Source organism: Podarcis vaucheri (assembly GCF_965113315.1).
Source record: "Podarcis vaucheri genome assembly, chromosome: 16".
Lineage (NCBI taxonomy): Eukaryota > Metazoa > Chordata > Lepidosauria > Squamata > Lacertidae > Podarcis > Podarcis vaucheri.
The window spans coordinates 29507133-29534369 of NC_138754.1; the positions used below are offsets into that span (position 1 = coordinate 29507133).

Sequence of the window (27237 nt, forward strand, 5' to 3'; positions counted from 1 at the left end):
TAGAAATGATGAACTTTTAATGGAAAACTAGAGGCCTTTTTTTGGACTTTCCGATGAAGTATAATTGCGATATAAAATAGTGAGCAAGATTCGAAATACGAACGGCAGGAGGCGGGGAATAAAAATACCGATAAGGATGGTGTATGGGGGTTTGGTAACAAGTCGGGTTTTCCACAAACGCATCCTCTTTGTCAGGCTTAAAATTTCTGTCCAGGTGGATTTTTAAAATTTGGCAAAACGTCCTGGTTTTTAAAGCAGCATTTTTAAACCTAGTAACAAGTATAATGCAGCAACCAACAATAAAAGAACAAAAACATCAAGGAGGGGAGGCTGGGAAGTCAAAAATAAAAATATAAGAGACAGGGTATATTGTCTGTTAAAATCTTTGAAAACTTAATTTTAAAAATCAATTGAAAGGGGGTGGAGATAAGTCCCACTACATTCCCACACATAAACTCTTCCCCTTTGTGTTTAAGGTTCAAGAAATGAAGAAGCAGGCAGCTGCTGGTAGCTTCTTGTCTTAAATCGAGAAAGGGCCGAGTGCGGCCCTTCAACACCTCTATACCTGGCCCCTGGGAACCTCCCCAGGCCACTTCCCTCAGCAACCTTGCTTTACACACACTTAACCCAAGGTACCACTGTATTGGGGAATATACTCTGCTGCTGACTCACAAGCATGAGTTAGGAAAGATACTACAGTGGTACCTCGGGTTAAGTTACTTAATTCATTCCGGAGGTCTGTACTTAACCTGAAACTGTTCTTAACCTGAAGCACCACTTTAGCTAATGGGGCCTCCTGCTGCTGCCGCGCCGCCGGAGCACGATTTCTGTTCTCATCCTGAAGCAAAGTTCTTAACCTGAAGCACTATTTCTGGGTTAGCGGAGTCTGTAACCTGAAGCGTATGTAACCTGAAGCGTATGTAACCCAAGGTACCACCATATTACATCAATATATCCTTTTCTAGTATTCACAACATTCCCACAATGAGCGAATATAAAATTGACATTTCTTGCTCTGCCCGCTTTTGACTCTGGCTCCACCCATAATGGAGATTTGACCCATGGAACATTGCCCAGAAGAGAATGTGTTTCTTGGGCTGGGGCGTGTGTGGAAAGGTTCCCTGTCTTAAATAAAGTTGGGAGTCGTTGTGGAAAGCAGACAAAATATGCCATCTTCCATTTTAGCGGCAATGGTGGAGGTAGTATACCTTTTCCAGAGGTATATAATGTATATATATATGCAGTTCTTTTTGTCTTTTTTTTAACAAAGAGAGATTGAATCAGACGTTCTTGTGTTTGGAAAGGATACACGGTCAGGTGTCCATTATAAAACAAGTGGAAACAATGAGTTTGCATAATGATTGGCAAAATGTAGCTTGACTCCTTCAGCTCTCTTCTTTACCAAAAGAAAACAACCCAAAACAGCTGCGGCTGACATCCAGTCTTTCCTCTCTTTCTTAAGATTGCCACTCAGCTTGACAGGACGTCATATGAAGATAAAGGAGAGTTGAGGGCACACACATTTCTCCTGTAGAGACTCCTGTACCCAAGATCCCTGGCAGCCAGCGATGGACGCCGCAGTCCAGAATGTTCTAGAGAAAGACAAAAGATAGGATGGAGTCGATGAGGTACAGTTTCCAGTTCCTTCTTTTAAATTTTTTTTATTGATTTGTTACAAAAAGCAATCTAAATGAATAAAGCGCAAAGATAACAAAAAGTAAGAAAACAGCGAGTAAATAAATAAAAACAGTGGAACCCCTACTTACCACCATAATCCGTTCCGGCGGCCCGTCCTTTAAGTGTCGTTGTGCACAGGTGCATGCATTCGGCAGCGGCGCACTTCTGCGCATGTGCAGACGGCGGTAGGCACTTCTGCGCATGTGCAAACCTCAGAAACGGCTTCTGCATGTGTGTGAATCACGGCAAACCCAGTACAGTGGTACCTCAGGTTACATACACTTCAGGTTACATACACTTCAGGTTACAGACTCCGCTAACCCAGAAATAGTAAGAACGGACCTCCAGAACGAATTAAGTACGTAACCAGAGGTACCACTGTATTTACTTCCAGGTTTGCCACGGTCGCGACTTGGATCGGGCCCAAGTAGAGGCGGTCGTAAGTAAGAGGTTCTACTGTAAATCAAATCATAAGGTTTCATGGCCTGGAAGGACAGAAGTTCAAAGATACAGCACAGCTTCAAAGGGTAATAAAGCAGTAACTCACACAAAGGACTTAGCTACATTAGTAAAACAACAACAACAACCAGCGATTTGAATGTGTTATAAACATGCAACAGCAGATGGCGCAGGAGAGCAAAAATATATTTCTAAGCGATTTTCCATAGGTTTTTATTATTATCTTTTGTTATAATGATAGCGTTTATAGCGTTCCCCCCCTTTTAACCCAAAATTTACAAATAATAAATATTTATTAAAATCAAAGTATTTCTCCACCTGTGAATTCCATCGTTGAGAATAAAGATAGACTTAAATATAGTCTTAAATGAGCCAGACATTAGAATATACTGATAGCACTGCGTGACCGTGTGCCTCAATACTTATATAAGAAATAAAATCGTGCCATATGTGTGTGTGTGTGTGTGTGTGTGTGTATACACACACACACACACACACACACACACACACATATGTCACCACAGAGTTGTTAAATCGGGCTAAATTCCCCTCAGAGAGCTACAGCAGAAATTACATATTTGTGCAGGATAATAGTTATCTAAATGTGCAATCTGTTGTTAGATTAGGAAACAAAAGACGAACTTGTTAAAGCTTCTATGACACACTGGGCAATATAGGACATAATATAGATTTGAATCTCTGGGGGGAACTTTGGAAGAGCGATTTGAAGTTCACAGCATGTTATTCATTGAAGGAGAACTACCAGAAAAATGATTTACAGATGGTATTTAACTCCAAGTAGACTTGCTAAAATGTATAAGTCCAAATCAGAAAAGTGCTTTATATGTATCGAGGTTGATGGTATATTTTATCATATGTGGTGGACTTGTAAAAGGGTAAAAGAATATTGGGAAATAATATATAATGAATTGGAAAAAATGTTTAAAGATACTTTCCTAAAAAACACAAAAAAACCAGAGTCCTTTCTGTTGAGGATAATTCAGACTGAAATTCCCAGGTGTCAAAAAAGGTTATTTATGTATACTACTACTGCAGCCTGTGTTTTGCTATCCCCAAAATGGAAAACGAGCAAGGTCCCGACCAAAGAAGAATGGCAACTTAAACTGATGGAATACGCGCAACTTTCAGATTTAACATACAGAATAAGAGAACAAGAAGAAAATACGTTTAAAGAAGACTGGAAAATGTTTACTGAATATATGGGTGAAAATTGTGTTCATTTGAAAACGTTGGTAGCCTGAAGATAAATTCATCAGTGTAAATAAGTTTTGAGGGATGTAACAATGGTTTACTGAATGTTTTAGTTTATGTAAAATATGCAGGGATGTTTGGTATGCAAAATGAACCATGGAAAGAGAAGAAGGGAAGTTACTGGTTTAAGGTTGTTTAAATGAATATTTTGAAATGTAAATTATAAAATTTAATTTAAAAAATGTGTGTGTGTGTGTGTCCGTATAGTTAAAGCCATGGTTTTCCCAGTAGTGATGTATTGAAGTGAAGTGACAGCTGGACCATTAAGAAGACTGAACACCGAAGAATTGATGCTTTTGAATTATGGTGCTGGAGGAGACTCTCGAGAGTCCCATGGACTGCAAGAAGATCAAACCTCTCCATTCTGAAGGAAATCAGCCCTGAGTGCTCACTGGAAGGACAGATCCTGAAGCTGAGGCTCCAAGACTTTGGCCACCTCATGAGAAGAGAAGACTCCCTGGAAAAGACCCTGATCTTGGGAAAGATGGAGGGCACAAGGAGAAGGGGGTGACAGAGGACGAGATGGTTGGACAGTGTTCTCAAAGCTACAAACATAAGTCTGACCAAACTGCGGGAGGCAGTGGAAGACAGGGGTGCCTGGCGTGCTCTGGTCCATGGGGTCACAAAGAGTCAGACACGACTAAACGACTAAACAACATATATATATGTAAAGGTAAAGGTACCCCTGCCCGTACGGGCCAGTCGTGACCGACTCTGGGGTTGCGTGCTCATCTCGCTTAAGAGGCCATGAGCCAGCGCTGTCCGAAGACACTTCTGGGTCACGTGGCCAGTGTGACGAAGCTGCTCTGGAGACATGCTTTCCCTCTGAGAACATGACTTAATTTCTATGCATGTGTAAAACTAAGGCAAGGGAAAGCCTCTGTAGAAGCCTGTGTGATTTATGGGCCTGCAGAGTCCACTTTTGTGAGTTCCACCAATGGCTGCTGTTGCTCTGGACCAAGTAAAGCTGTCTCAAAGATCACAGGGGTCTGTTTATTGAAGGAGTCTGCAACCACACACCTGGCTCCCTGCAGACCATCCCCTTGGCAGCGTTTCTTGCTGCCCACGGCATTCCCTTGGCATTCCACGCAGACACGACGCTCTCTCGCCAACGGCCTGCTCCAGAAATGCAGGCGGCAGGCAGGGCTCACCTGCGTCAGGCGGAAGTAGATGCAGTAACTGGGAAGTAGAAAGAGGGAGGAAGGAAAGGGTTAGGTCTCCATGCTTGGTTAAATTGCCTTCAAACCATTCCTGCCCTCTGCACCCCAGACATACACAAATGGAGGCCATCGTCTCTTGAGACAGACGGATGCCAACAACAACAGGATTGGGGGGAGAGATGCAACACAGTTCCCGTTCAGAAAACAATCCACTTAAGAGCTCATGCACACTTGCATTCATCCTGTGATTTCTTCTAGGTACAGGTCCAAGAAGTTTTCCCCTGGGAAAACCCTCTGTTTACCACTGAATCGGAAAAAATGTGAATCTGTGCAATACTCAGTGGATGTTTGTTCTAATTCTGCGGCCAACTGTGGGTTTTCCCTGGGGAAAAGAAAAACCTTTGAGCCCCATACTGAGAAATCATGGGACAAGTATCGAAGAGCCCTAAGTTGCCATTATACCCAAGTTGGTCATTATACCAGAATACCTGAAGGAGCGTCTCCACCCCCATCGTTCTGCCCGGACGCTGAGGTCCAGCGCCAAGGGCCTTCTGGCGGTTCCCTCATTGCGAGAAACAAAGCTACAGGGAACCAGGCAGAGGGCCTTCTCAGTAGTGGCGCCCGCCCTGTGGAACACCCTCCCATCAGATGTCAAAGAGATAAACAACTACCTGACATTTAGAAGACATCTGAAGGCAGCCCTGTTTAGGGAAGTTTTTAATGTGTGACATTTTAATGTATTTTTAATCTTTGTTGGAAGCTGCCCAGAGTGGCTGGGGAAACTCAGCCAGATGGGCGGTGTACAAATAAATTATTATTATTATTATTATTATTATTATTATTATTATTATTATTATTATTTTCAACAGAATATACAAACTGAAACACAGCCGCCCACTAGGTAGGAAGGTTGTCACAGCTATTGGGTCTTCTTTTCTAGGCAAAAGACTCCAGAGCAAGGGCAGGGCACGTTGCCCTCACTCTGATCTGGCTTCACAACGACACTGTCGTGATGATGTGGAGTTGATCACGAAGCCACACCCAAGCGAGGACAACGCTCTCTGCCCTGGCTCTGTCAAGCCTTGTCGGAGGGGGGAAGATGGCTAGCAGCCTAGGTACCCGGGAGTCGGAAGGATGCTACTGATGGGACCACGTAACGGAGCAACTCCGCTAGGAGGCAAGGTGGTATCATTTGGGACTTTTTAGCTTTAAGAAAATGTGAGCAAGAGGTGGCATGATAGAAACATATTGTCAGCCTTCAGGAAATCGGCTTCTTGCCCCCATGGCAGTAGATAAGCAGAACAAAGGAAAAGGAGTCTTCTTACCAGTTAGTAACTTTCATAATCAGAGAGAGAGAACAAAGAACACATCACCTAGAAATGGTGGTGCTCCCAATTAAGGATTACACCTCCCTTCTGTCCCTATTAATCTATGTCACTTCTACGTCTTGTAATCTGAGTTTGTACACTCTGTGCTTTCTGTTCTGCCAGTTTTTGAGCTCTCTGGGACTTTGGAGAAGGGGGGTGAATGCTGTCCAGAGACTGTGAATCTGTTAACACTCTCTCTTCCAGTGTTCCTTTTGCTAGCTGTTCCCCATCCAGTATTTCCCAGCTTCTGCCTTCTGAACTATGCCCCTCTGCAAACCACTGTTCCAAATCTATACTGCCCTCCTGCTCCTGGGAAGATTCAGGAGCAGGAACAGGGGGAGGGGGAGGCTCCCACCATTCCTCCTCAGCACAGTCCCTGACACATATAAAAAGAAAGAAAGAAAGAAAGAAAGAAAGAAAGAAAGAAAGAAAGGTCTTTTACTAAGTGATTCCATCAATAGATGGAGAAGAATCCAAACTTCATCCTCAGCTTGCTGGTTAGGAGAAAGATGAATATACTGTTTACACACCAAAGCTCAGTGCTAGCATAAAGGAGACAGGATTGGTCAGATATGTTTGTTCTTTTTTTCTGTTTATAATATGGTGGCTGATCAAGCAGGGATACCCTGCAGGGATGACCAAGGAATGCTACTTAGGTATTTCTCTTGGGATTCATAATCCAAAGCTTCTTATTTGCTTCTGCGACTTCCTGTTTATTCCTGGCTCCCAAACAGCATTCCCGGAGGCAAAACAGACCATCCTGTTCTGTGGTGGTCCAGTCCAGCAAAAAGCTCTGTGAAGGGAACAGGGTCCTCCTAAAAAAAATCTCTTAACAAACTACAGCTCCCATAATTCTTTTGGGGAGGCCATGGCTGTTAAAAGTAGTATCAGAGGGCTTTAAAAGTACAGTCATACCTCATGTTACGTTTGCTTCAGGTTGCGCGTTTTCAGGTTGCATCCCATGGCGACCCAGAAGTACTGGAAAGGGTTACTTCCAGGTTTCGCCACTCACACATACGCAGACGCGCAAAACGATGTCACACGCATGTGTAAAAGCAGTGACTCGCGACCCGCGCATGCACAGACGCAGGTTGCGTTCTTTTCAGGTTGCAAACGGGCCTCCGGTACGGATCCCATTCGCAACCAGAGGTACCACTGTATAGTGGAACCAGACCTGGAGAACCCTTCAAACACAGAATGCTTTCAGATAGAGAACTGTTCTCTGTGAGGTAGGGCACACAGCCAACTTCACCTCTGCCTTCCCTGCACGGGAATAGATACACACATATCTCCATCGGATTGGGCTGCGAATTTATTAAGTAAATTTCTGTGCCCACCAACACCAAATGAGGTGTGTTAGGTGGCTAATGGAGACAGGACCTTTTTGGTGGTGGCCCCTGTTGTGAAATGCCCTCTCAAAAGAGTCTGGCCTGGCTCCATGCTATGATTACCTTATATCAGCGCTAAGGATTGTATTCGCTATAATGACAAGTACCCTGTTCCAACAGCACAAGGATTTCTCCTTACACAATGGAGTATTTTCACACTCTCCTCCCCCTGAATTTGTGCTGAGTTTCCCACCCAGCCTTCTGGCACAGCTTTGGGGATGGCACAGGACACCTGGGTGGGAGTCCTATTACACTAACACTAATCCTTGCTCTGGCACAATTATTTAGTTGAATAACACCCCAAAAGAAGTCCTTAAAAAAAAAACAATTGCTGGCATTTAAAATCGTCCAGGTCTTTTGTAAAGTTTGCCCTGGTGGGTTTATCTGTTTACTGTGATGGTTCAGTTTTTTATTTCTTTTTTTAAAATATACTTTTCAAGTTTATACATTTCACTAATTTTACAATCATTTTGACGTTTCAAAGGTGTGTCAATCTGCAAAGGAGCAGATTGTGTACATGCGTGTTTTTGTTGGGAGAGCACATTTTGTAAGAACCTAACTCAAAGGAGCAACAGGGAGAAATGATGGATCTGACCTAAACATTTATGTAAGAGACAACAAAAGTAAAGGTGTGACTAATTCTGCAGACACAAATGGAAAAATAAAAACTTGGCTTCCTTCCTCTTCTTTCTACAGTTCCTTAAATTTATTTTTCATATCTTCAGCATATCCAAATGAACTTAATTTGCTCCTTCATTCATCTTCTTTAGAAGACTCTTATGAAACTGCAGGTGGTTACAATAACCCTGCCAATGTTTTTATCTGTTTGCAATTTATCTGTAAATATTCAATAAACCATTTCTATTCTTTTATTTTTTAAAAAAATTCTTATCTTGATTTCTTATTCTTCCGGTAAGCTTCACCATTTCTGCATATTCCACAAATTTTTGCATCCACGGTTTTGAGAGCGCCGTGGTGTACGAAGGAGGCCTGTTTTGCCAGATGTCACGCGACAGCTCCGGGAGCAATGCACGGACATCGCAAAGCCCGTCTGCTGTATCTCAGCAACACCAAAGCTTCTCCCTCTCGGAGCCGCGGGCTTTGATTGCGTCTCCCTAATTAGGCCAGAATCTCTGGCTGTCACGACACTCTGGTGCGAGAATCCGGCGGCCGGAGACAATCGATGGAACATCAGAGGGGAAGGCGACATCGTCCAGAAATTGCTTGGCCTTGGCTGCCTTTCTCTCTCTCTCTCTCTCTGCTCTGGTTCTGTTCCAAGGAACAGAGAGCCGGGAAGAAGTGTAGCTCTCCCAAGTAACTATGCAAAAGGATTAGATCAGGCCAGGATTAGATGCTGCTTGTGTGATTGAGCCAGCAAAGACTATACTCTCCAACATTTCTCCGATGACAAATAGGGAAATCCTATTCAATAATAAGGAACACGGGTGGCGCTGTGGGTTAAACCACAGAACCTAGGACTTGCCGATCAGAAGGTCGGCGGTTCTAATCCCCGCGACGGGGTGAGCTCCCGTTGCTCGGTCCCTGCTCCTGCCAACCTAGCAGTTCAAAAGCATGTCAAAGTGCAAGTAGATAAATAGGTACCACTCCAGCGGGAAGGTAAACGGCATTTCCGTGTACTGCTTTGGTTTGCCAGAAGCGGCTTAGTCATGCTGGCCACATGACCCGGAAGCTGTACGCCGGCTCCCTCAGCCAGTAAAGCGAGATGAGCGCCGCAACCCCAGAGTCGTCTGTAACTGGACCTAATGGTCAGGGGTCCCTTTAACTTTACCTTTATTCAATAATAATGATGATGATAATAATTTATTATTTATACTCTGCCCATCTGGATGGGTTTCCCCAGCCACTCTGGGCGGCTACCAACAGAATATTAAAAACACGATAAAATATCAAACATTGAAAACTTCCCTAAACAGGGTGTTCAGATGTCTTCTAAAAGTCAGATAGAGTGGTACCTCGGGTTACATACGCTTCAGATTACAGACTCTGCTAATCCAGAAATAGTACCTCAGGTTAAGAACTTTGCTTCAGGATGAGAACAGAAATTGTGCTCCGGCGGCGCGGTGGCAGCAGGAGGCCCCATTAGCTAAAGTGGTGCTTCAGATTAAGAACAGTTTCAGGTTAGGAACGGAGCTCCGGAACGAATTAAGTACTTAACCCGAGGTACCACTGTAGTTGTTTACAGTAGACGTTTGGGTTGCAAACATGATCCGTGCGGGATGCACGTTCGCAACCCGCAGCGGCACATCTGCACACGTGCGGGTTGCAATTTGGCGCTTCTGCGCATGCACCACTGCCGAAACCCGGAAGTAATCTGTTCTGGTACTTCTGGGTTTCGGCGGGTCAGTAACCCGAAAAAACAGAACCTGAAGCGTCTGTAACCCGAGGTATGACTGTATTTCCTTGACGTCTGATAGTAGGGCATTCCACAGGGCCAGCGCCACTACCAAGAAGGCCCTCTGCCTGATTATAGTTATTATTTTATAATTTATACCCTACCATCTGACTGGATTGCCCCAGCCACTCTGGGTGGCTTCCAACATATATATATATATACAGTGGTGCCCCGCAAGACAAATGCCTCGCAAGACGGAAAACTCGCTAGACGAAAGATTTTTCCGTTTTGGAGGTGCTTCGCAAAACGAATTTCCTATGGGCTTGCTTCGCAAGACGACAATGTCTTGCGAGTTCCTGCTGGGTTTTTTTCCTCCCCCCCCTTTCTAAGCCGCTAAGCCGCTTATCAGCTGATCCGATCAGCAGATAAGCCGCTAAAAGCCGCTAAAAGCCGCTAATAGCGCTAATCCGCTAATCCTTCAATGGGCTTGCTTCGCAAGACAAAAAAACCGCTAGACGAAGAGAATCACAGAACGGATTCTTTTCGTCTTGCGAGGCACCACTGTGTGTGTGTGTGTGTGTGTGTGTGTGTGTGTGTGTATAATTAAACATTGAAAGAAAACCTCCCATATACAGAGCTGCCTTCAGATGTCTTCTAAAGGTTGTATAGTTACTTATCTCCTTGGCTCAGGGGTCGCCTACCTCCATAACCCTCCAGCATTTCTCCAGTGAAAATAGAGACATCCTGAGGAAAAGCTTGACATTTTGGGATCAAATCAGAAACCGGGACGGCTTCTGGGACTGTCCCCCTGGAAAAATAGGGACATTTGGAGGGTCTGAAATATTGGTTCACTAGGACAAATGGGGCCCTGCCCCACCAATCTGTCTGGCTCAGAGGTACAGTGTTCCCGGGTGGGTGTCAAAGACTAGAATCCCAGAACCAACCAATCAGCATGGAAGAGGTGCTTTTTAGATACCAAGAAGAGGTCTTCTCCCGCTTTGTGCTGATTGGAGCCAATCAGAGTCAGCCGCTGAGGCTTGGCTCCCAGGGCCATTCTAGAGAAGGTGAATGTGGGGAACAGCAAGGATAAGTTCCCCTGTATCCTCCAAACATAAGCATCAAGGAAAACTGAAAACACAAGGTGCTTTACTTTCAAAAGAATGATGTGCAAGCCTTGTGGAGTACAATGGAACTTCAAGGAAAACACAACTTCCTTCTTCTTTCTTCTTCTTAATTTCATTTTGTTATGAACTGAGTTGAATAGGATTCAGAATGCAGCAGTCTGATTGGTCCTAGAACAATAGGATCCAGAATGCAGCAGTCTGATTGGTCCATAGGAGCCACCCAATCCAGCTCCAGGTGGAAGGGAATCCGCAACCTGATTGGCCTACAGGTGAATTAGCCAATCACGTAGGGCCCATTGTGTAAATAATGTATATAAAGCAGACATTCTGGGGGAACTTCCATTCCTCCTCACCACTATGAGCTGAATAAAGAGCATGAAATCCACTCTCGATTCCGAGTATATTTCACATTTCTATACCGCTTTATATTTTTAAGGGGGGAGGGGGAAATCTCAAAGCGGTTTACAACACAAATGCGTAAATGCACACATTTTTGCAAAACCATTTTCCTCGACGCAATGCACTTTTGTATGTTGTTTTCACATATACCCAGGTATGTGCATTTTGGTCCACCTTACTCAGCTGGAGTACCACCTTGCAAAATTCAGAGAAAAGATAATATTGATGGGCCGCTTACCTATCATTTTTCGAAAGTGTGGATTAGGTAGATGAACTGATTTGAATCCCTTCTCCATTCCTAACTGGGGGTGGGCACAATTTGATTTGATCCTGAAGAGTCAAATGCTTTCTTTCTCACAGCCTTCCCGCCCCCCCTGCCCCCGCCCGCTTTCCTGGCTTCCTTCTTTCTTTGCAGCAAGCTGACCCTGAACTAAAAGGACCTCTATTTGAGTTTCAAGCCATGCAGGGAATTATTTCTCCCTCCCCAACCCCCCCAACCTCACTAGCAAAGCCGGCCAGCTATGCTGAATATGTGTCCTAGCACATGATGCCAACTGGAGCCAAACAATGAACTTTGGGGCTGGCTGCTTAGTTAACTAGGCTACCCTAAGCCCTCCGGCAACCCCTCCCCACAGAAACGCGATCTGGCTATGTTCCATGTTATGCACGGGAGACGGTGAAGAAGAATATGCAACCCAGCCACCCACACTTTTTCTTCTTTTTCTTGCTTTTACTTGGAAAGGCCTCTCCCAGATAACATCCTGCTAATGTTCCTGCTTAAAATTCCATCCTCGCATTTACTAAAGCCGGTCACTGAACAAGGGGAGGGGGAGGGAGGGAAGGGGAGGAGAGCAACACGCAGGAGGTCTCAAGATGAAAGGAGGAGAGGCATTAACAGGAACGTAAGAGCTTAAACGCCTCAGGACCGCAATACCTCAAGGGCCACCTCTTCCCATATGAATCTAGCCAGCCCCTGAGATCATCTTCGGAGGCCCTCCTTCGTGTGCCTCCTCCTCGATTCGTGCGGAGGGTGGCAACAGGAGAACGGGGTCTTCTCTGCAGTGGCTCCCTGTCTGTGGAATGCTCTACCCAAGGAAGTATGCCTGGTGCCTTCATTATACACCTTTAGGCACCAGGCAAAAATGTTCCTTTTTAACCAGACCTTTGGTTGATTTGAATGACATCCCATGCCCTTTTAAAATGTGGCTCTTTTTTGGGGGGGGGGGTGTTATTGTGCTATTGTTCTTATTTTGATTTTCTATATTGTGATCTTTTCTGTGAACCACCCTGAGGTATAGGGTGGTATCAAAGCCAGATTTAGGTTTGATGAGGCCCTAAGCTACTGAAGGTAATGGGGCCCTTTATATCTCTAGCTGTCCTTTGTCAACAACAAATTGTCACTGTTTGTTGTGTTGAATATATGCTACAGTGGTGCCTCGCAAGACGAAAAGAATCCGTTCTGTGATTCTCTTCGTCTAGCGGTTTTTTCGTCTTGCGAAGCAAGCCCATTGAAGGATTAGCGGATTAGCGCTATTAGCGGCTTTTAGCGGCTTATCTGCTGATCAGATCAGCTGATAAGCGGCTTAGCGGCTTAGAAAAAGGGGGTGGAAAGGGAAAAAAAACCGCAGGAACTCGCAAGGCATTGTCATCTTGCGAAGCAAGCCCATAGGAGATTCGTTTTGCAAAGCACCTCCAAAATGGAAAACTCTTTCGTCTAGCGAGTTTTCCGTCTTGCGAGGCATTCATCTTGCGGGGCACCACTGTATATGGTAATTTATGGACCTAATAGGTATCTAAAGCCATTTGCACTTGCAGAATGTAGGCACTCTATATATAGAAATGAGCAAATCAGTGATACTTTAGGGAGCAGGCTAGCAGGCGGGGCCCATTACTTAATAATCATAAGAGCCTACGCAACACAAAACACTGTTGCTGTATGTAGGTTTTATTTTATTTTATTTTTTATCTTATATTTTGGAAATGTACTTCCAGGTAAATCCTACCTTGGCAGCTTCTCCCTCGTTAACATGTGAGGTCTTCTCCAGGGGTCCTTAAAATCCCTTTTAAAAGAATCAGGCAGGATCTTAGCCACCTCTGTCAAAAGAGACATGGAAATAAAAGGAGCCATGATCTGATTAAAGACACTCATCATGTCAGGCTAGCACAGAGAATTTAAGAGGAAAGAACAAACGGAAAATTAATCGAAGGGGTACAATGTTGACAGCACAGCTAGAGCAAAGTTATTTCTTATTCTCGTTAGGAGCACCATAAATTTACATACAGGCACTTAACTGCCTTTTGTTACTTCAAAACCTGCAAATTAATGGGCATTTACTTTATTTAAAATCAATCCATTTACATTGGAGCAGGTCAAATTATAACCATTTGTTGGAAATTGTTAATTACAACCATCTTTGAATCTCAAAGCACGCACCATTCATGATTTAATGGCACCATTTGGATGCTATAAAACATAGCGCTATGTAAATCTTCCAAAGAATTGTTCACAGCAAATGAATTTGGGGGATGAGAGCAGGGCAGTGTAGACACAAATGTCATTAGTGCATTTCTCACCCAAAGTAACTTAACAGTCCAGGTGATGAAACAACTGCACTGTTAAGTTGTGGGTGAACATATCAGATGACACAGCGATTCTTCAGACAGCTCTTGTTTATTCACAGGCCAGAACAGAACTGAACTGAAGGGTTCAGCCAGCCTGCTTATATAGAGCTCCACTACAACGCAACAGTAACGACTTTCTGTAACTATCCAATCACTGAACGTCACTTTCAATCCCTTATTTGCATATGTGGACCTGAGTGAAAACTATCTACAGTATCCCCCTGCTGGCCCAGGGTGAGAACCTCAGTACATAACATGCACATTCTTGATTAGTTTTAACCAATGTTGCATTCTTGATTAGTTTTAACAAATATTGCTTAGAACAAACCACAGTTCCCTGGGTTTGGACCTACTGTGAAACCATGGCTTGTTCCAAAGTCAACTTGGGAGATTTTGCTCTCGCTCACAGAAGAGGAGGAGAAGGAATGAGGAGCGGGCTAGCCCAAGGCTCACTGAAGCCAGGGAAATTTTGCTGCCTGAAATGAATAACAGGGTGACGGTGATTCTCCTTGCATGCACAGATAATGAAGCTGGCAACAGAAACTGAAGGCTGTTGCACAGCAACCTTCCGTTTTCCCTTGCCCCACCTTGAGCTCCATGGAGAAAAAGGAGGGATATAAATTCCATAAATGAATAACAGGTAAATAATCGCTATATATAAAATTTGTTTTATACAGTGGTACCCCGGTTTTTTAACGTAATCCTTTCCGGAAGACCGTTCTACTTCCAAAATGTTCAAAAACAAAGGCTCAAAGGGCGGTCTGCAAATTTAATTGAGAAACACCCAGTGGAAGCCATTCAACTTCCGAGGTGCATTCGAAAACGGAAGCATTTACTTCCAGGTATTCAGCATTCGCAAAACGAAACGTTCAACTTCGGAGACATTCGAAAACCGAGGTACCACTGTATATGCAATTGTTTTAATTGCATTTAGATATGCACCTGTTAGATATACATGTGTTTTCATTATATTGTAATCTCGCCACTGCTATCAGCACCGTACCTTTTGCTGTATCGCAGGCGGAGTTCTCCCCAAGGCACCCCCGTCTCTGCTTTAGGTCTGGGCAGGGGGTTCCTCCGTTTCGAGGCGGCACGGTGACCTGGCGAGTCCGGTCTTTGCTGCCCGTACCGCAAAGAGCGTTGCATTCACTCCAGGGACCCCATGGGCCGACCACACAGTCAACAGCTGCTAGAGATGAGGGAAGAAGGGGGTGGGATAGGATAAACCAGGAGCGGGAGAGAGAGACGGAAAGGACAGTTGCAGCCAAGGGAGATCCCCAAGTAAGAAGGGGAAAAATAGAAATGTTGATAAAGAGCAGAATGAATCAGGGTAGGTATGTGAAGGGGGGGAGAGAGAGAAGGATGGGAAACAGATCAGTAGAGTCACCAAAGTTGGCACAGAACCTTTCTCACCTGTAACAAGAGGCAGGCAAATCTATTTCCATTTCTCAGTTCCTCATTTTTCTAGACTTCTATTCAGTTCTCTATCTGTCCTCAGCAATAATAATAATAATAATAATAATAATAATAATAATAATAATAAACTTACTTAAGCTTCCTTACTTAAGCATTTTAGTGCAACTTTATCCTAACACATTTTTGCAAACGGTTTTCTCTAATACCCAGTGGTTTTTATTTACAGTCGTACCTTGGATCCCAAACACCTTGCTAGTCAAACGTTTTGGCTCCTGAATGCCCCAAACCCAGAAGTGACTGTTCCGGTTTGCGAACATTCTTTGGAACCCAAATGTCTGATGTGGGTTCCGTGGCTTCCGATTGGCTGCAGGAGCTTCCTGCAGCCAATCGGAAGCTGCGCCTTGATTTCTGAACGTTTTGGAGGTCAAACAGATTTCTGGAACGGATTCCATTCGACTTCCGAGGTACCACTGTGTTTATTTGGTATGGTACAGTCAAGGACATAAGCACAGACATTTCCGCTTTACATATGCATTGTTGTACACTGCGTTCGGTTAAGAAACGGCAACGTGAAATTCAGACATGTGTGACTTTCTGAGGGTCATTCAAAGGATAGTGGCATACCGGTTCAAGAAGCGTGAATCGGGAAGCTTTGCATTATAATACAACCAAAGTTGAATTTCTCCTAGATCTCTAACTGCGACGAAGCCACGGAAAGCCCCACCTTTTCTCCCTCCCACCCCCTGTTCAGCTCATGGCTCATGTCTGACTCGAATGGGCATCACTCAAAGAGACAGCACTTGGAATCCTGAGGATTTTGGCGAGGCCAAACAGACCCGGGTATCCCCGTCGAGCAATAAGCCCCCTGTCTCCACTGGCAAAACATGTTAGCTTGCCCTTCCTTCTGACTCACTGCATCCTGTTGTCTTCTTGAGGCCTCATCCCATGGCTGTCTAGCCTGCTTGCTCCGAAATCCCACGCCCCACAGGGGAGGGTACCGTTGGCAGCCCAGCCCCCATACCAAGCCCCCAACATGCTCACCATCTCTTCCACCCCTTTCCCTATCAAAAAAACACTCCATCGGGCAAAACGGAGATCTCATCCCGAAGCAAGAGACTTTCAGGGCAGTTCACAATCCAGGACAGGCTGCGATTGATCCCTGTCATCCGAGAGGCAGACAATAATGGAGAGAGATTCAGAGATGCAAGACACATTTTTGCAAAAGATCCCATCCTTGCTTGTATTTTTGACTGGTTTACCAGGGACAGATTGGGACGCGGGTGGCGCTGTGGGCTTGCCGATCGAAAGGTCGGCGGTTCGAATCCCCGTGGCGGGGTGCGCTCCCGTCGCTCAGTCCCAGCGCCTGCCAACCTAGCAGTTCGAAAGCACCCCTGGGTGCAAGTAGATAAATAGGGACTGCTTACTGGCGGGAAGGTAAACAGCGTTTCCGTGTGCTGCGCTGGCTCGCCAGATGCAGCTTGTCACACTGGCCACGTGACCCGGAAGTGTCTCCGGACAGCGCTGGCTCTAGAGTGAGATGGGCGCACAACCCTAGAGTCTGTCAAGACTGGCCCGTACGGGAAGGGGGACCTTTATCTTACCTTACCACTGTAGTGCGAGTTTGCTAAAATTGTCCTCTTTTAGGGTTGAAAGTGGGATGATTGCTTTAAATGTAGAGTGCAGATTGGGGGGGGGGACTTCTGAAACTGGCACTCAGCCTGGAACCTACAACTTTCTTACATATATATTAAGTTCCTTGTTTATTTAGGGGGCGGAAATGGCGATCCATGTATGTGTGGTATCAATCACCACCTTCCCCTCTTCTCCTCCTCTGAACATCGCCGTCTGAGTTGATATTTTATCCGTTTTTCAGGCCAAGTGGCCCAATCTAAACATAAAACGCTATCCCCAAATTATGCTACTTCCGTCATCGGTCTTTAATCCCTCGCTCGTGAGAAATTCCAGATGTGCTGACATCTGCTTCTCCTTTGCCAGGCTGAGAATAGGTTGTCTGTCCATCGCACGGAGGCCCCCGTTGTCCTGAATTAAGCAGAGAGGGGCCAGTTAATTGTCAAAAACCGCCATGTTGGGTCAGTTCAAAGGATACAAGGCCATGGTTCTTAGGGGCTGAGGAGGATTAAGTCTGCCCTCAGCCCCCTCATCAACCTTTGAGGCCACTGACACTAGAACGCTCCCTTCCTGAAGGCCATGTAATGAGATCTACTTTTATTTCTTCTTTTTTAATCACTTGAAAACTCCACACCAAGGGAAGTGGTGGGTACAGAATCAGATAAGGATTTGTTTGAGACAGAAGAGCTCGTTGATGGAAAAGATGCCTTTGAAGGCGAACCACTGGAAAGGATTAGATCGTGATGACGGGGTGAAGCGGTGAGAATGTCCTATTATATGTCCTGGGAGACACGGGTTCAAATCCTCACTGAGCCATGAAGTTCACGGGGTGACTTTGAGCCAGTCACTGTCTCTCAGTCTAGCTAACCTCACAGGGTTGCTATGTGAGGATTAGATGGGGACGAGGAGAGTCATTTATGCCACCTTGAGTTCCTCGGGGGAACTGTGGGGTTTAAAGGATACATAAATTAAGTAAACTATAGAGAGTTGGGCAGGGCGAAAGCAGAGATGTGTGCATTTGTCAGTTTTGGCTTCTCAGTTCTTCCGTCTTAAATTGCCCTACTCCACATTTCTGCATCAGTTTGCAAATTTCTTGTTTAAGAAGCTGTCACGAAAAGTTGTCAACATCTTACAGGACACTTATCCAGTCTTTTGAATGCAGCTTTAGAATGCAACCCCCCCCCCAAAAAAAACCCCAGTAACTCACTAGTACATCACCTCCTTTGCACGCAGAAGGTCCCAGGTTCACGTCCTGTCATTTCCAGGTAGGGCTTGGGAAAGAACCCAACCTGAAATCCCAGACACTCACTGCCAGTCGGTGTAGTCAGTATGGAGCTAGATGGACCTACAATGTGACTAAGCCAGCTTCTTGTGTTCTCACTGACTCCTGAGTCCTGTGTCCTAATTTCTCCTACCTCAATGAAATGAATTTTTGGCATGCTATTTTCTCACACACACACATATATGTATTTATTTTATTTATTGAATTTATATACCGCCCTATACCGGTGGGGGGGGGTTTCAGAGTGGGTCACACACAAGACCACAACATATAAAATCAAAACAAAATCAATAACCCACCCCCCAAAAAAACACATTCTAAAAGGGTGATGGATGTCAATAAGATCAACCAAAGGCCTGGTTTAAAAGGAACGTTTTTGCCTGGCACCTAAAGGTGTGTAATGAAGGCGCCAGGCGAACTTCCCTGGGGAGAGCATTCAACAGACGGGGAGCCACTGCAGAAAAGGCCCTGTTCTCGTGTTGCCACCCTCTGGACCTCTTGAGGAGGAGGCACACGAAGGAGGGCCTCAGAAGATGATTTCAGGGACCGGGTAGGTTCATATGGAAAGATGGGGTCCTCAAAACCACCAAATGCATAATAAAAATAAAAACAACAACCCAATAGCTGCTCCACCCCCCAAAAAAACACATTTTAAAAGGGCATAGGATGTAAATCGGATCAACCAAAGGCCTGGTTAAAAGGGAACATTTTTGCCTGGCACCGAAAGGTGTATAACAAAGCTCAAATGCCATACTTGAACATTTTTAAACACACTGGAGAACCGGCACCCCCAAATTTGGAGAAGTGCAAGTTCCAAAGGATGGCTGCATTATTTTGGTTTGTATCTTTTTTCAGAAAGAGCAAACCGAACTAAATTCTCCCCTATCTCTGCACCTGGAAGCCTTCTTGATGCCCTCAATTTAATGGCATTAGTAACAAACCACAGAGAAACTAATAAAATAAAATAAAATAATAGATAAATTCCTTCCAGTAGCACCTTAGAGACCAACTAAGTTAGTTATTGGTATGAGCTTTCATATGCATACACACGGTGTATCTGAAGAAGTGTGCATGCACACGAAAGCTCATACCGATAACTAACTTAGTTGGTCTCTAAGGTGCTACTGGAAGGAATTTTTTATTATTTTATTTTGTTTTGTTTTGTTTTGTTTTGTTTCAACTACGGCAGACCAACAAGGCTACATACCTGGAACACAGAGAAACTGAAATGGACAGATTTTCCCATCCCTAGTTAACAATGGAAACTTTCCCATGGCAAAGCCTCGAAACAAGAAGGGTACCCATTCTTTTCCCCTCCCAGCTTCCAGACGATTCCGCCCCTCTCTTTTTCTCCCACAGCTCTGTTCAGCCATTCATTCATGTGTGGTTCATCTGCCATCAGCACTTATTTGCTCTGGTCAGAGAGAGACCCACACCTTCTCCCAAGAGCTTCACACGTAGTTTTCCTTTGCCGAGAAACAATCTGCAACAGTCTGTTCCCTGCATCCGATTCCATTTGGCTGAATGATTTGGGGTGGAAGAAAGACCCTATGTTCCAAACACAACACCACCCCGCTTTGCAAAAAAGAAGTAAGCGTTGTGAAGAAGAAACGTCTTTGCAGGCTTCCTAGTTTCCAGGAGGTTAAACAATACTCACCTTACCATATCAACAGCAGAGCTCAGCTTGGAAGCCGGCCAAAAATATTTTGTTTAGAGGGGTAACTGAGGACACCATTTCATAGTCTGATGCCAATGGTTCACAGATGTAAACAGGGATGCGCGTGGAACACTGATCAATTTTGTTCATAATTTAATGAGAAAGTACCCAATTCACACTTCTTGAATTATAATTATTATTATTATTATTATTATTATTATTATTATTATTATTATTATTATTACCACCCTTCATCCGAAGATCACAGGGCAGTTTACAATGTAAAAAAGCAAACATACATACCATAATAGCAAAAAAAAAAATGCCCCCCGCTACAGTATTACATGATTTCAGACTCCAGCTCTTCCCTTTCATTTCAAATATGCAGATGGAAACACAGCTACCCTTTGAAATTCACCCTTCTCTGAATTTTGCAGTGTGGTTCTCCAACGAAAGAAAATGCCAATGTTCAGGAGGAAATGTGCCTAAAAATGCATATATTGGTGAAAATTACATACAAATGCATGATATTATGGGAAATTGCTCATAAACCCTTTAGGAAAAACTCCATACAGATACGTAAATATTAGAGCAAGTCGCACTATAATGTTTATGAGGACTTTAAAAAAAAATCATTCACAGACCGATGCTGAATTTAAGATTGGAAGAATGAGAAACTGAAATTGAAAGATCTGTTCATTCCTAATTATTGCCCACTCCTGAGACTGCCCAAATCTTCTATCCATTCAGAGTTCTTTCTTTCCTGTTCCATTTCCTCCTTATTTTCCCTGAGGGGGTTGTTGTTGTTGTTGTTGTTGTTATTAAAGTGTGTCGTTTCTAGAGACGGGTGGATCTTTTATTTCTGGGCCACATTAAAAGCATTATGCGGCTTCCCCCAAAGCATTCTGGGAGCTATAGTTCCCAGGAGTTATTAGGAGGTCCCTATTCCCCTCACAGAGCTACAATACCCAGAGTGGCTTAACAATCAATCCCTCTTCCCAGAGAATTATGGGAATTGTAGTCCTAGAAGGGGAAGAGGGGTTCTCCTAACAACTCCACTATCTGTAGCAAACTACAGCTCCCAGAATTCTTTGGGGGAAGCAATGACTGCTTAAAGGGGTATTAGGCCACTTGTTTTTATTTTGCATTTTTATGTTGCGAACGGCTCCAAGATCTTCGGATGAAGAGCGGCATACAATTTTAATGAATAAATCTTAAAAGTAGATTGTGAATGTGGCTACTCTCATTTTCTCGATATTCATCTTGGGGATGGCGTCTGTGAGTCAACCACCCTTTTGGTACCCACAATGCCCCCCCAACATGTGGCTATGACCTAGGGCATTGTGGGAAATGAAAACAATGGTGACTGCAGTTCCTTTCGGTCACCAGCAGCCCTGTTTAGGGAAATTGTTAATGTTTGATGTTTTATCGTGTTTTGGATATTCTGTTGGGAGCTGCTCAGTGTGGCTGGGGAAAGCCAGCCAGATGGGTGGGGTATAAATATTATTATTATTATTATTATTATTATTATTATTATTATCTCGCTAGGGGGAGCATACCAGGGGTCCCATCAAACTGTCCTTTGTCAGGGGTCCTTGGGTCATCGGTATGAGGAAAGGGAAGCAGCGGTCTGTTCAGCTGCTCTCACACTGAGCTTGTCCATGCTCTCGGGAATGAATCTGTTTCTAAACCAACAAGGTGCTGCTAGCGCGGTTTCTAGCTTCCTGACTCTTTTATTCCCTGGCAGAGACCATTGCTCGGTAATCGAGCTGAGTTGTGACTGGACTAATCTCCCTGGAGATCAGGGGTGGCTTACTGAGGCCGTTCCCTCTCCTCCCCCAAATCCCTCATTCCAGCCGCGCTGTGTGAACATCAACAACAGACGAATTTCTTTGCAACAGACACTCTCTGAAAGGCAAGGGCGGTGCAGAGATTTCCATAGGAGCTAACTCCCAGGAGCCCAGGTCCCTTCGGGCCCCCAATAAATATCTGAGGGGGGTCGTGCTTGAGGCTTTAAGTTATTGCTGTCCTGGTTGCTATTACAGTCATACCTCAGGTTGAATGTGCTTCAGGTTGAGCGCTTTCGGGTTGCGCTCTGTGGAAGTAACGGAGCGCATTACTTCTGGGTTTTGCCGCTCGCACATGCGCAGATGCTCAAAATGATGTCACGCGCATGCGCGGAAGTGACAAAACGCAACCTACGCACACGCAGATGCGCCGTCGCATCTTACATTCCATTCAGGATGCGAAGAGGGCTTTGGAACGGATCCCGTTCGCATCCCGAGGTACCACTGTATTATCATTATCATTATCACTACTACTACCCTAATTAGAGGGAAGCGGGTGGTGCTGTGGTCTAAACCTTGGGCTTGCCAAGGTTGGCAGTTCGAATCCCTGTGACTGAGTGAGCTCCCGTTGCTCTGTCCCAGCTCCTGCCAACCTAGCAATTCGAAAGCACACCAGTGCAAGTAGATAAATAGGTACCGCTGCAGCAGGAAGGTAAATGGCATTTCTGTGCGCTCTGGTTTCCATCACGGTGTCCTGTTGTGCCAGAAGCGGTTTAGTTCTGGTGGCCACATACCCTGGAAAGCTGTCTGTGGACAAACGCTGGCTCCCTTGGCCTGAAAGCGAGATGAGCGCCGCAACCCCATAGTCGCCTTTGACTGGACGCAACCGGCCAGGGGTCCTTTACCTTTTTACTTTTTACTGCCCTTCTTACCCAGGGTGGGTTACAACCATTTACAAATTCCAACAAAGATAGTTACAAGGCTATATAAATTATTATTATTATTATTATTATTATTATTATTATTATTATTATTATTATTATTACAGTGGTGCCCCGCAAGATGAATGCCTCGCAAGACGGAAAATCCGCTAGACGAAAGGGTTTTCCATTTTTGAGCTGCTTCGCAAGACGAATTTCCCTATGGGCTTGCTTCGCAAGACGAAAACGTCTTGCGAGTGTTCCGATTTTTTTCCGCTCCCCCCTTTTTCTAAGCTGCTAAGCCGCTAATAGCCTTTTAGCCGCTAAGCCGCTAAGCCTTTAATAGCCGCTAAGCCGCTAATAGCGCTAATCCGCTAAGCCGCTAATAGGGTTGCTTCGCAAGACAAAAAAACCGCTAGACGAAGAGACTCGCGGAACGGATTATTTTTGTCTTGCGAGGCACCACTGTATTACCCCATGAATTTATCTTAGCTTCTTTTAAAGCCATCCAAGTTGGTGATCATTGTTACCTCTCCATAGTTTAACACTGTGATATGTTTCTAAATGATTTATTTTTTAGCAGGCCATTGTGTTGTTAGCAATGTGCCCCCATGTTGTCTGCTTTCATTGCTTTTGGCAAATTGTTGTTGTTGTTGTGAGCTTCTGGCAGAGCTTCTGGCAGAGCTTCTGGCAGAGCTTCTGGCAGTTCACAATATAAAATCACAACATGCCTAATAAAAACAAAAACAAGAATGGGAGCAAAAAAGACTTTTTATGTATGCGACGACATCAGCCCAGATGTGATTAGCTCAGAGATGGAAAGAAGTCCTTACCATAGAATGGTAAATAAAATTGTTGGACTATGCCAAAATGGCAAAGTTGACCCGACAGCTCAGGAACCAAGAAGACCAGAACTTTAACAAAGAATGGGGAAAATTTATAATTTATCTTGAAGTCTACTTTAAGCAGAGGAAAACATTAGCAGGATTACAATAACACTTGTAATGTAACAAGTTCTATGGAGACATTGGAGTGACATAAAATATAGATTATAGGAAAAGAAAAGGTTCAATAATAGGACCAGTGCTTTTTTTCTAAAAAAATGTTTAGGGGTATTCTCATTTTGCTAGTCATATTGAAATACTGCCCCCAATGAGGCCAAACTTAGATTCACAAAATGTTTAGGGGTATTTGGAGGAATCTGTAAATGTGGAAGTGTACGGTGGTATTGTTACGATTTTATACTTGTAAAACCAAATAAAAAATATTTCAAAAACAAAAGCAAAAAACAAGAACCCAGTAATCCGCCCCTCCTCAACCCATTTTAAAAGGATGTCGGTGCAAATTTTGTAGGGCATCTCTACGCGCACACACACACAATCAGATCCTCTTCCTGCCGCACGTCGTAAGGCTGTGTGTGCTCAAAACTGTCCTCGCTGCCTTTCTGTTGACAGTAAACCTGGACTCTCCGCATCAATGTGGGAAGCCATGTGTGAGAACAGAGATGCCAGACCTATTCAGGACCATTCACAAGCTTGGCCGGAGGCTTCCGATTGGCCAGGGGAGGGGGCTGGTAAATGGGAGGGAGAGGATTTGGGTTTTAGGGTGAGTCGATTGCTGGGCTGAGAACGGTGCGCTACAAACAGATTGCATCTGTTCCGCAGTTCTGTGCTGAAAGCTTTGGACCACTGGATCCAACCGAGATATACTTAGAGAGAAGACTTTATTGAAATTTATAGACTTCGTTTAAGCCCTGTTCATTAATTTCAGTGGGTCTACTGTGCACATTTGAAGCTAGCTCATGCCACTTTAAACAATCGTGGCTTCCCCACCCCCCAAGGATCTTGGGAACTGTAGTTTCTTAAAAATGCTGACTTGCTAGCAAATTTATTGACATCTGCACGAATTATTGTAGCTAGGAAGTGGAAGGGGAAAGCAGAATATAAAATGGAAGAATGGTATAAAGAGGTGTGGGATATAGCTGTTAATGATAAATTAGCATGTGCCATTAAGGTAAGACAGCGAATATGCAGGAGAAATGATTCTGAGGAGATATGAAGTGTGTTTGTGGAATTTGTACTGTTAAAACAGAAAGGGGGTCAAACTACTGCAAGGGGTGTTGGAATTTTGGGAGGTTGGATAGTTATAATGGAATGGTCTTGGTGGTGGGGTGCACATTATTATTATTATTATTATTATTAATGATTATTACTTTGTCAAAATGAAATAAAAAATTTCAGACAGACAGACAGACAAACAAACAAACAAACAAACAAACAAACAAACAAAAAATGCTGGTTGTAGTTAGGAGACCCCCTATTCCCCTCAGAGCTGCAATTCCCAGAGTAGTTTAACCATCAGGCCCCCTCCCCAGGGAACTTGGATTTGTAGTTTTGTGAGGAGAATAGCAGTCGCTGAACAGCCCTTAACAAACTATAGCTCCCCGGATCCTTTGAGGGAAGCCACAACTGTTTGAAATAGTATGATATTTCTCTGAATGTGTTAAGTGTAGGTAGGGCCCTTAACCAACATGTTTTGTCCCTGCAGGGGTGATTTTATCTTCTCTCAGGTCTTTGGCGAATCAAACAGTCCATGGCCTTTTAATTTTGGGGAGGAGGTATTGTTTGTGTTTGTTACTATGATACGTGTTTTTGTGTTTTTATACCTTTTTCATTTCATTATATATCATTTCCCAGAAGGCCTTAATCTTCGGGCACGTCCACCAAAGGTGAAAAAAAGTACCTTCAGTTTCTTTACATTTCCAACACTTATTGTCAGGCAAATGATAGATTTTTGCAAGCTTGACTGGGGTCATGTACCACCTATAAATCATTTTCATAATATTTTCTCTTAAGGCATTACATGCCATAAATTTTATCCCGGTGGTCCACAACTGTTCCCAGTCAGCAATGTTTTTGTGTTTTTATAATGTAAACCACTCTGTGATCCTCAGATGGTAAGAAATAATAACAATAACAATAATAATAAGATGATGATGATGATGTCAGCAGAGAATCCCAAATGTTGGCTGACTTTGTTTTGAAGTAAATGAAGGCATCCATGTTACTGTCTGTACAGGGGCATCTCCACAGGCCATTAAGTTCAGATTCCAAAATTATCTAAGTGCTCCCAGCTGTGAGTGATCCAGTAGATACCTTGATCCCAAGCTGTGAAGAGCTTTAAAAAGATTATTTGTTTGCTTGTTTGCTTATTAAATGAGGCCCCTCCATTAATACTACAACCCAGCATTTAGGCTGAGAGGAAGTGAGTGGCCTCCAAGGTGAACTTCATGGCCAAATGGGAATTCGAACCCTGGTCTCCCAAGGTCCTAGTCCTGATGATGTGACCACTACACCACATGATTACATAGGAACCAGGCAGGGGTGGATGAATAGGTCAATTTTGTTTTCTGTTTCCCATTTTTCCAGTCAGTCCCCACACAACTTTGTGAGAATTCATCCCAATGAACCCATTTTTCACAAACTAGCCCCCACAACGAAATGCATTTTTATACATCTATTTTCGCTAAGAGACGCAGTTTAACACACACTTTCCCCTAACATACATGTTTCTGGGTATGTTATTTGGTAGGGGAACCACACTACAAAATTCAAGGAAATGCAAATTTGGACAGATTGCTATCATTTGTTTCAGGCTGCGTTTCAGGAGTGCAAATTTGGACGTTTTGTATTAAAATGTGCCCTGGACTGAATGCCTCCCCCATTTCTAGCACTGGGACATGTTGGAGATTCCCGCTTCTGGAACCTGTTCTGCCTGAGAAGCATCCACAGCTTCCTGAAGGTCAAAGGGCACATTGCACAGCCACCAAGAGACATCCCTCTGCAGTCATCCCTTCTCACCCAGAAGTGCCAACTCACCCGAGATCTGGCAGGCGGAGTGATAATCTTCGCAGCAATCCCCAGTTTTCTCACAGTAGGTGTCACAGTAACACGGTGTTTTCCTCAGAGAAAAATCGGAGCAATCGTTATTCCGGCCCGGGCAGCATTTGTGGGCCTCTCGGTCGCCACATCCACCCTCGGTGAGGCCGTGCACCAGAAGCCACACGCAGAAGACTAGCTGGTACCCCACACCGGTTCCTGGTTCCCTCATGGCTTGCCTCCCCTACGAAACCGGCTGCTAGGAATCGCCGAGTGTGGATGACCTTTCGTCACCACAAGTCAGACCGGACGGCCTTCAACAGCTCTCCAGGCGTTTCACCCGGTTTCTCTCTCTTTCGCACTTGCTCCTGCTCCAAAGCCAGGCCCTCCGCGGAGGGAATAGGCTCCCCAGGCAAAGGATTAAAACAGCATGATGTCCCACGACAGAAGCGACTGGGTGGAAGCCTCGAACTTCTCATCTACCCGGTCGACGGCGTTCGAGAGGAAGGAAAGACGCCTCTTATTTAAGAGACCGGCGGCGCTGGCAAGCGGTCCTCAGTGACTGAGCATTGGCATCTGGGTCGCTGGAGAGATTTTTGCTGCTTGAAGAGAAGGCTCTTTGCCTTTCGTTCCTTTCATGGACGGCTGGCAGCAAAAGCTGTCACCGCTCAACTGGGCTTCAAACTGGTGATGGCCTTTTATATAAGAAACAACATCGAACGGGTGTTGTTCTCAACGCACACAAGGGGATTGGCTGGACATTTAGCACCACCACCAGCCCCTTCCAAAAAAAGTTATTCCCCTCCTTTCAGTTCATGTGTAAAAGTTTCTCCTGGGTCTTAAAGCC

At 44.5% G+C, this 27237-nt stretch overlaps 1 protein-coding gene across 2 annotated transcripts; it reads right to left on the reverse strand.

Moving 5' to 3' along the window:
- Nucleotides 1-27078, reverse strand: LOC309521118 (somatomedin-B and thrombospondin type-1 domain-containing protein-like). 2 transcript variants are annotated; one of them, XM_082203470.1, is made up of 5 exons: nucleotides 26391-27078; nucleotides 14825-15010; nucleotides 13203-13293; nucleotides 4429-4587; nucleotides 1-1592 (listed from the first exon to the last, which is right to left on the reverse strand). In XM_082203470.1, exons 1-5 carry the CDS (start codon nucleotides 26620-26622, stop codon nucleotides 1487-1489), a joined length of 774 nt encoding a protein of 257 aa, XP_082059596.1. In that variant the 5' UTR covers nucleotides 26623-27078; the 3' UTR covers nucleotides 1-1486. The 2 variants fall into 2 exon arrangements, with proteins under 2 accessions (XP_082059596.1, XP_082059597.1); XM_082203471.1 differs by having other exon boundaries at nucleotides 14825-15007; nucleotides 26391-27071.
- Between the last annotated feature and the right edge of the window lie 159 nt (nucleotides 27079-27237).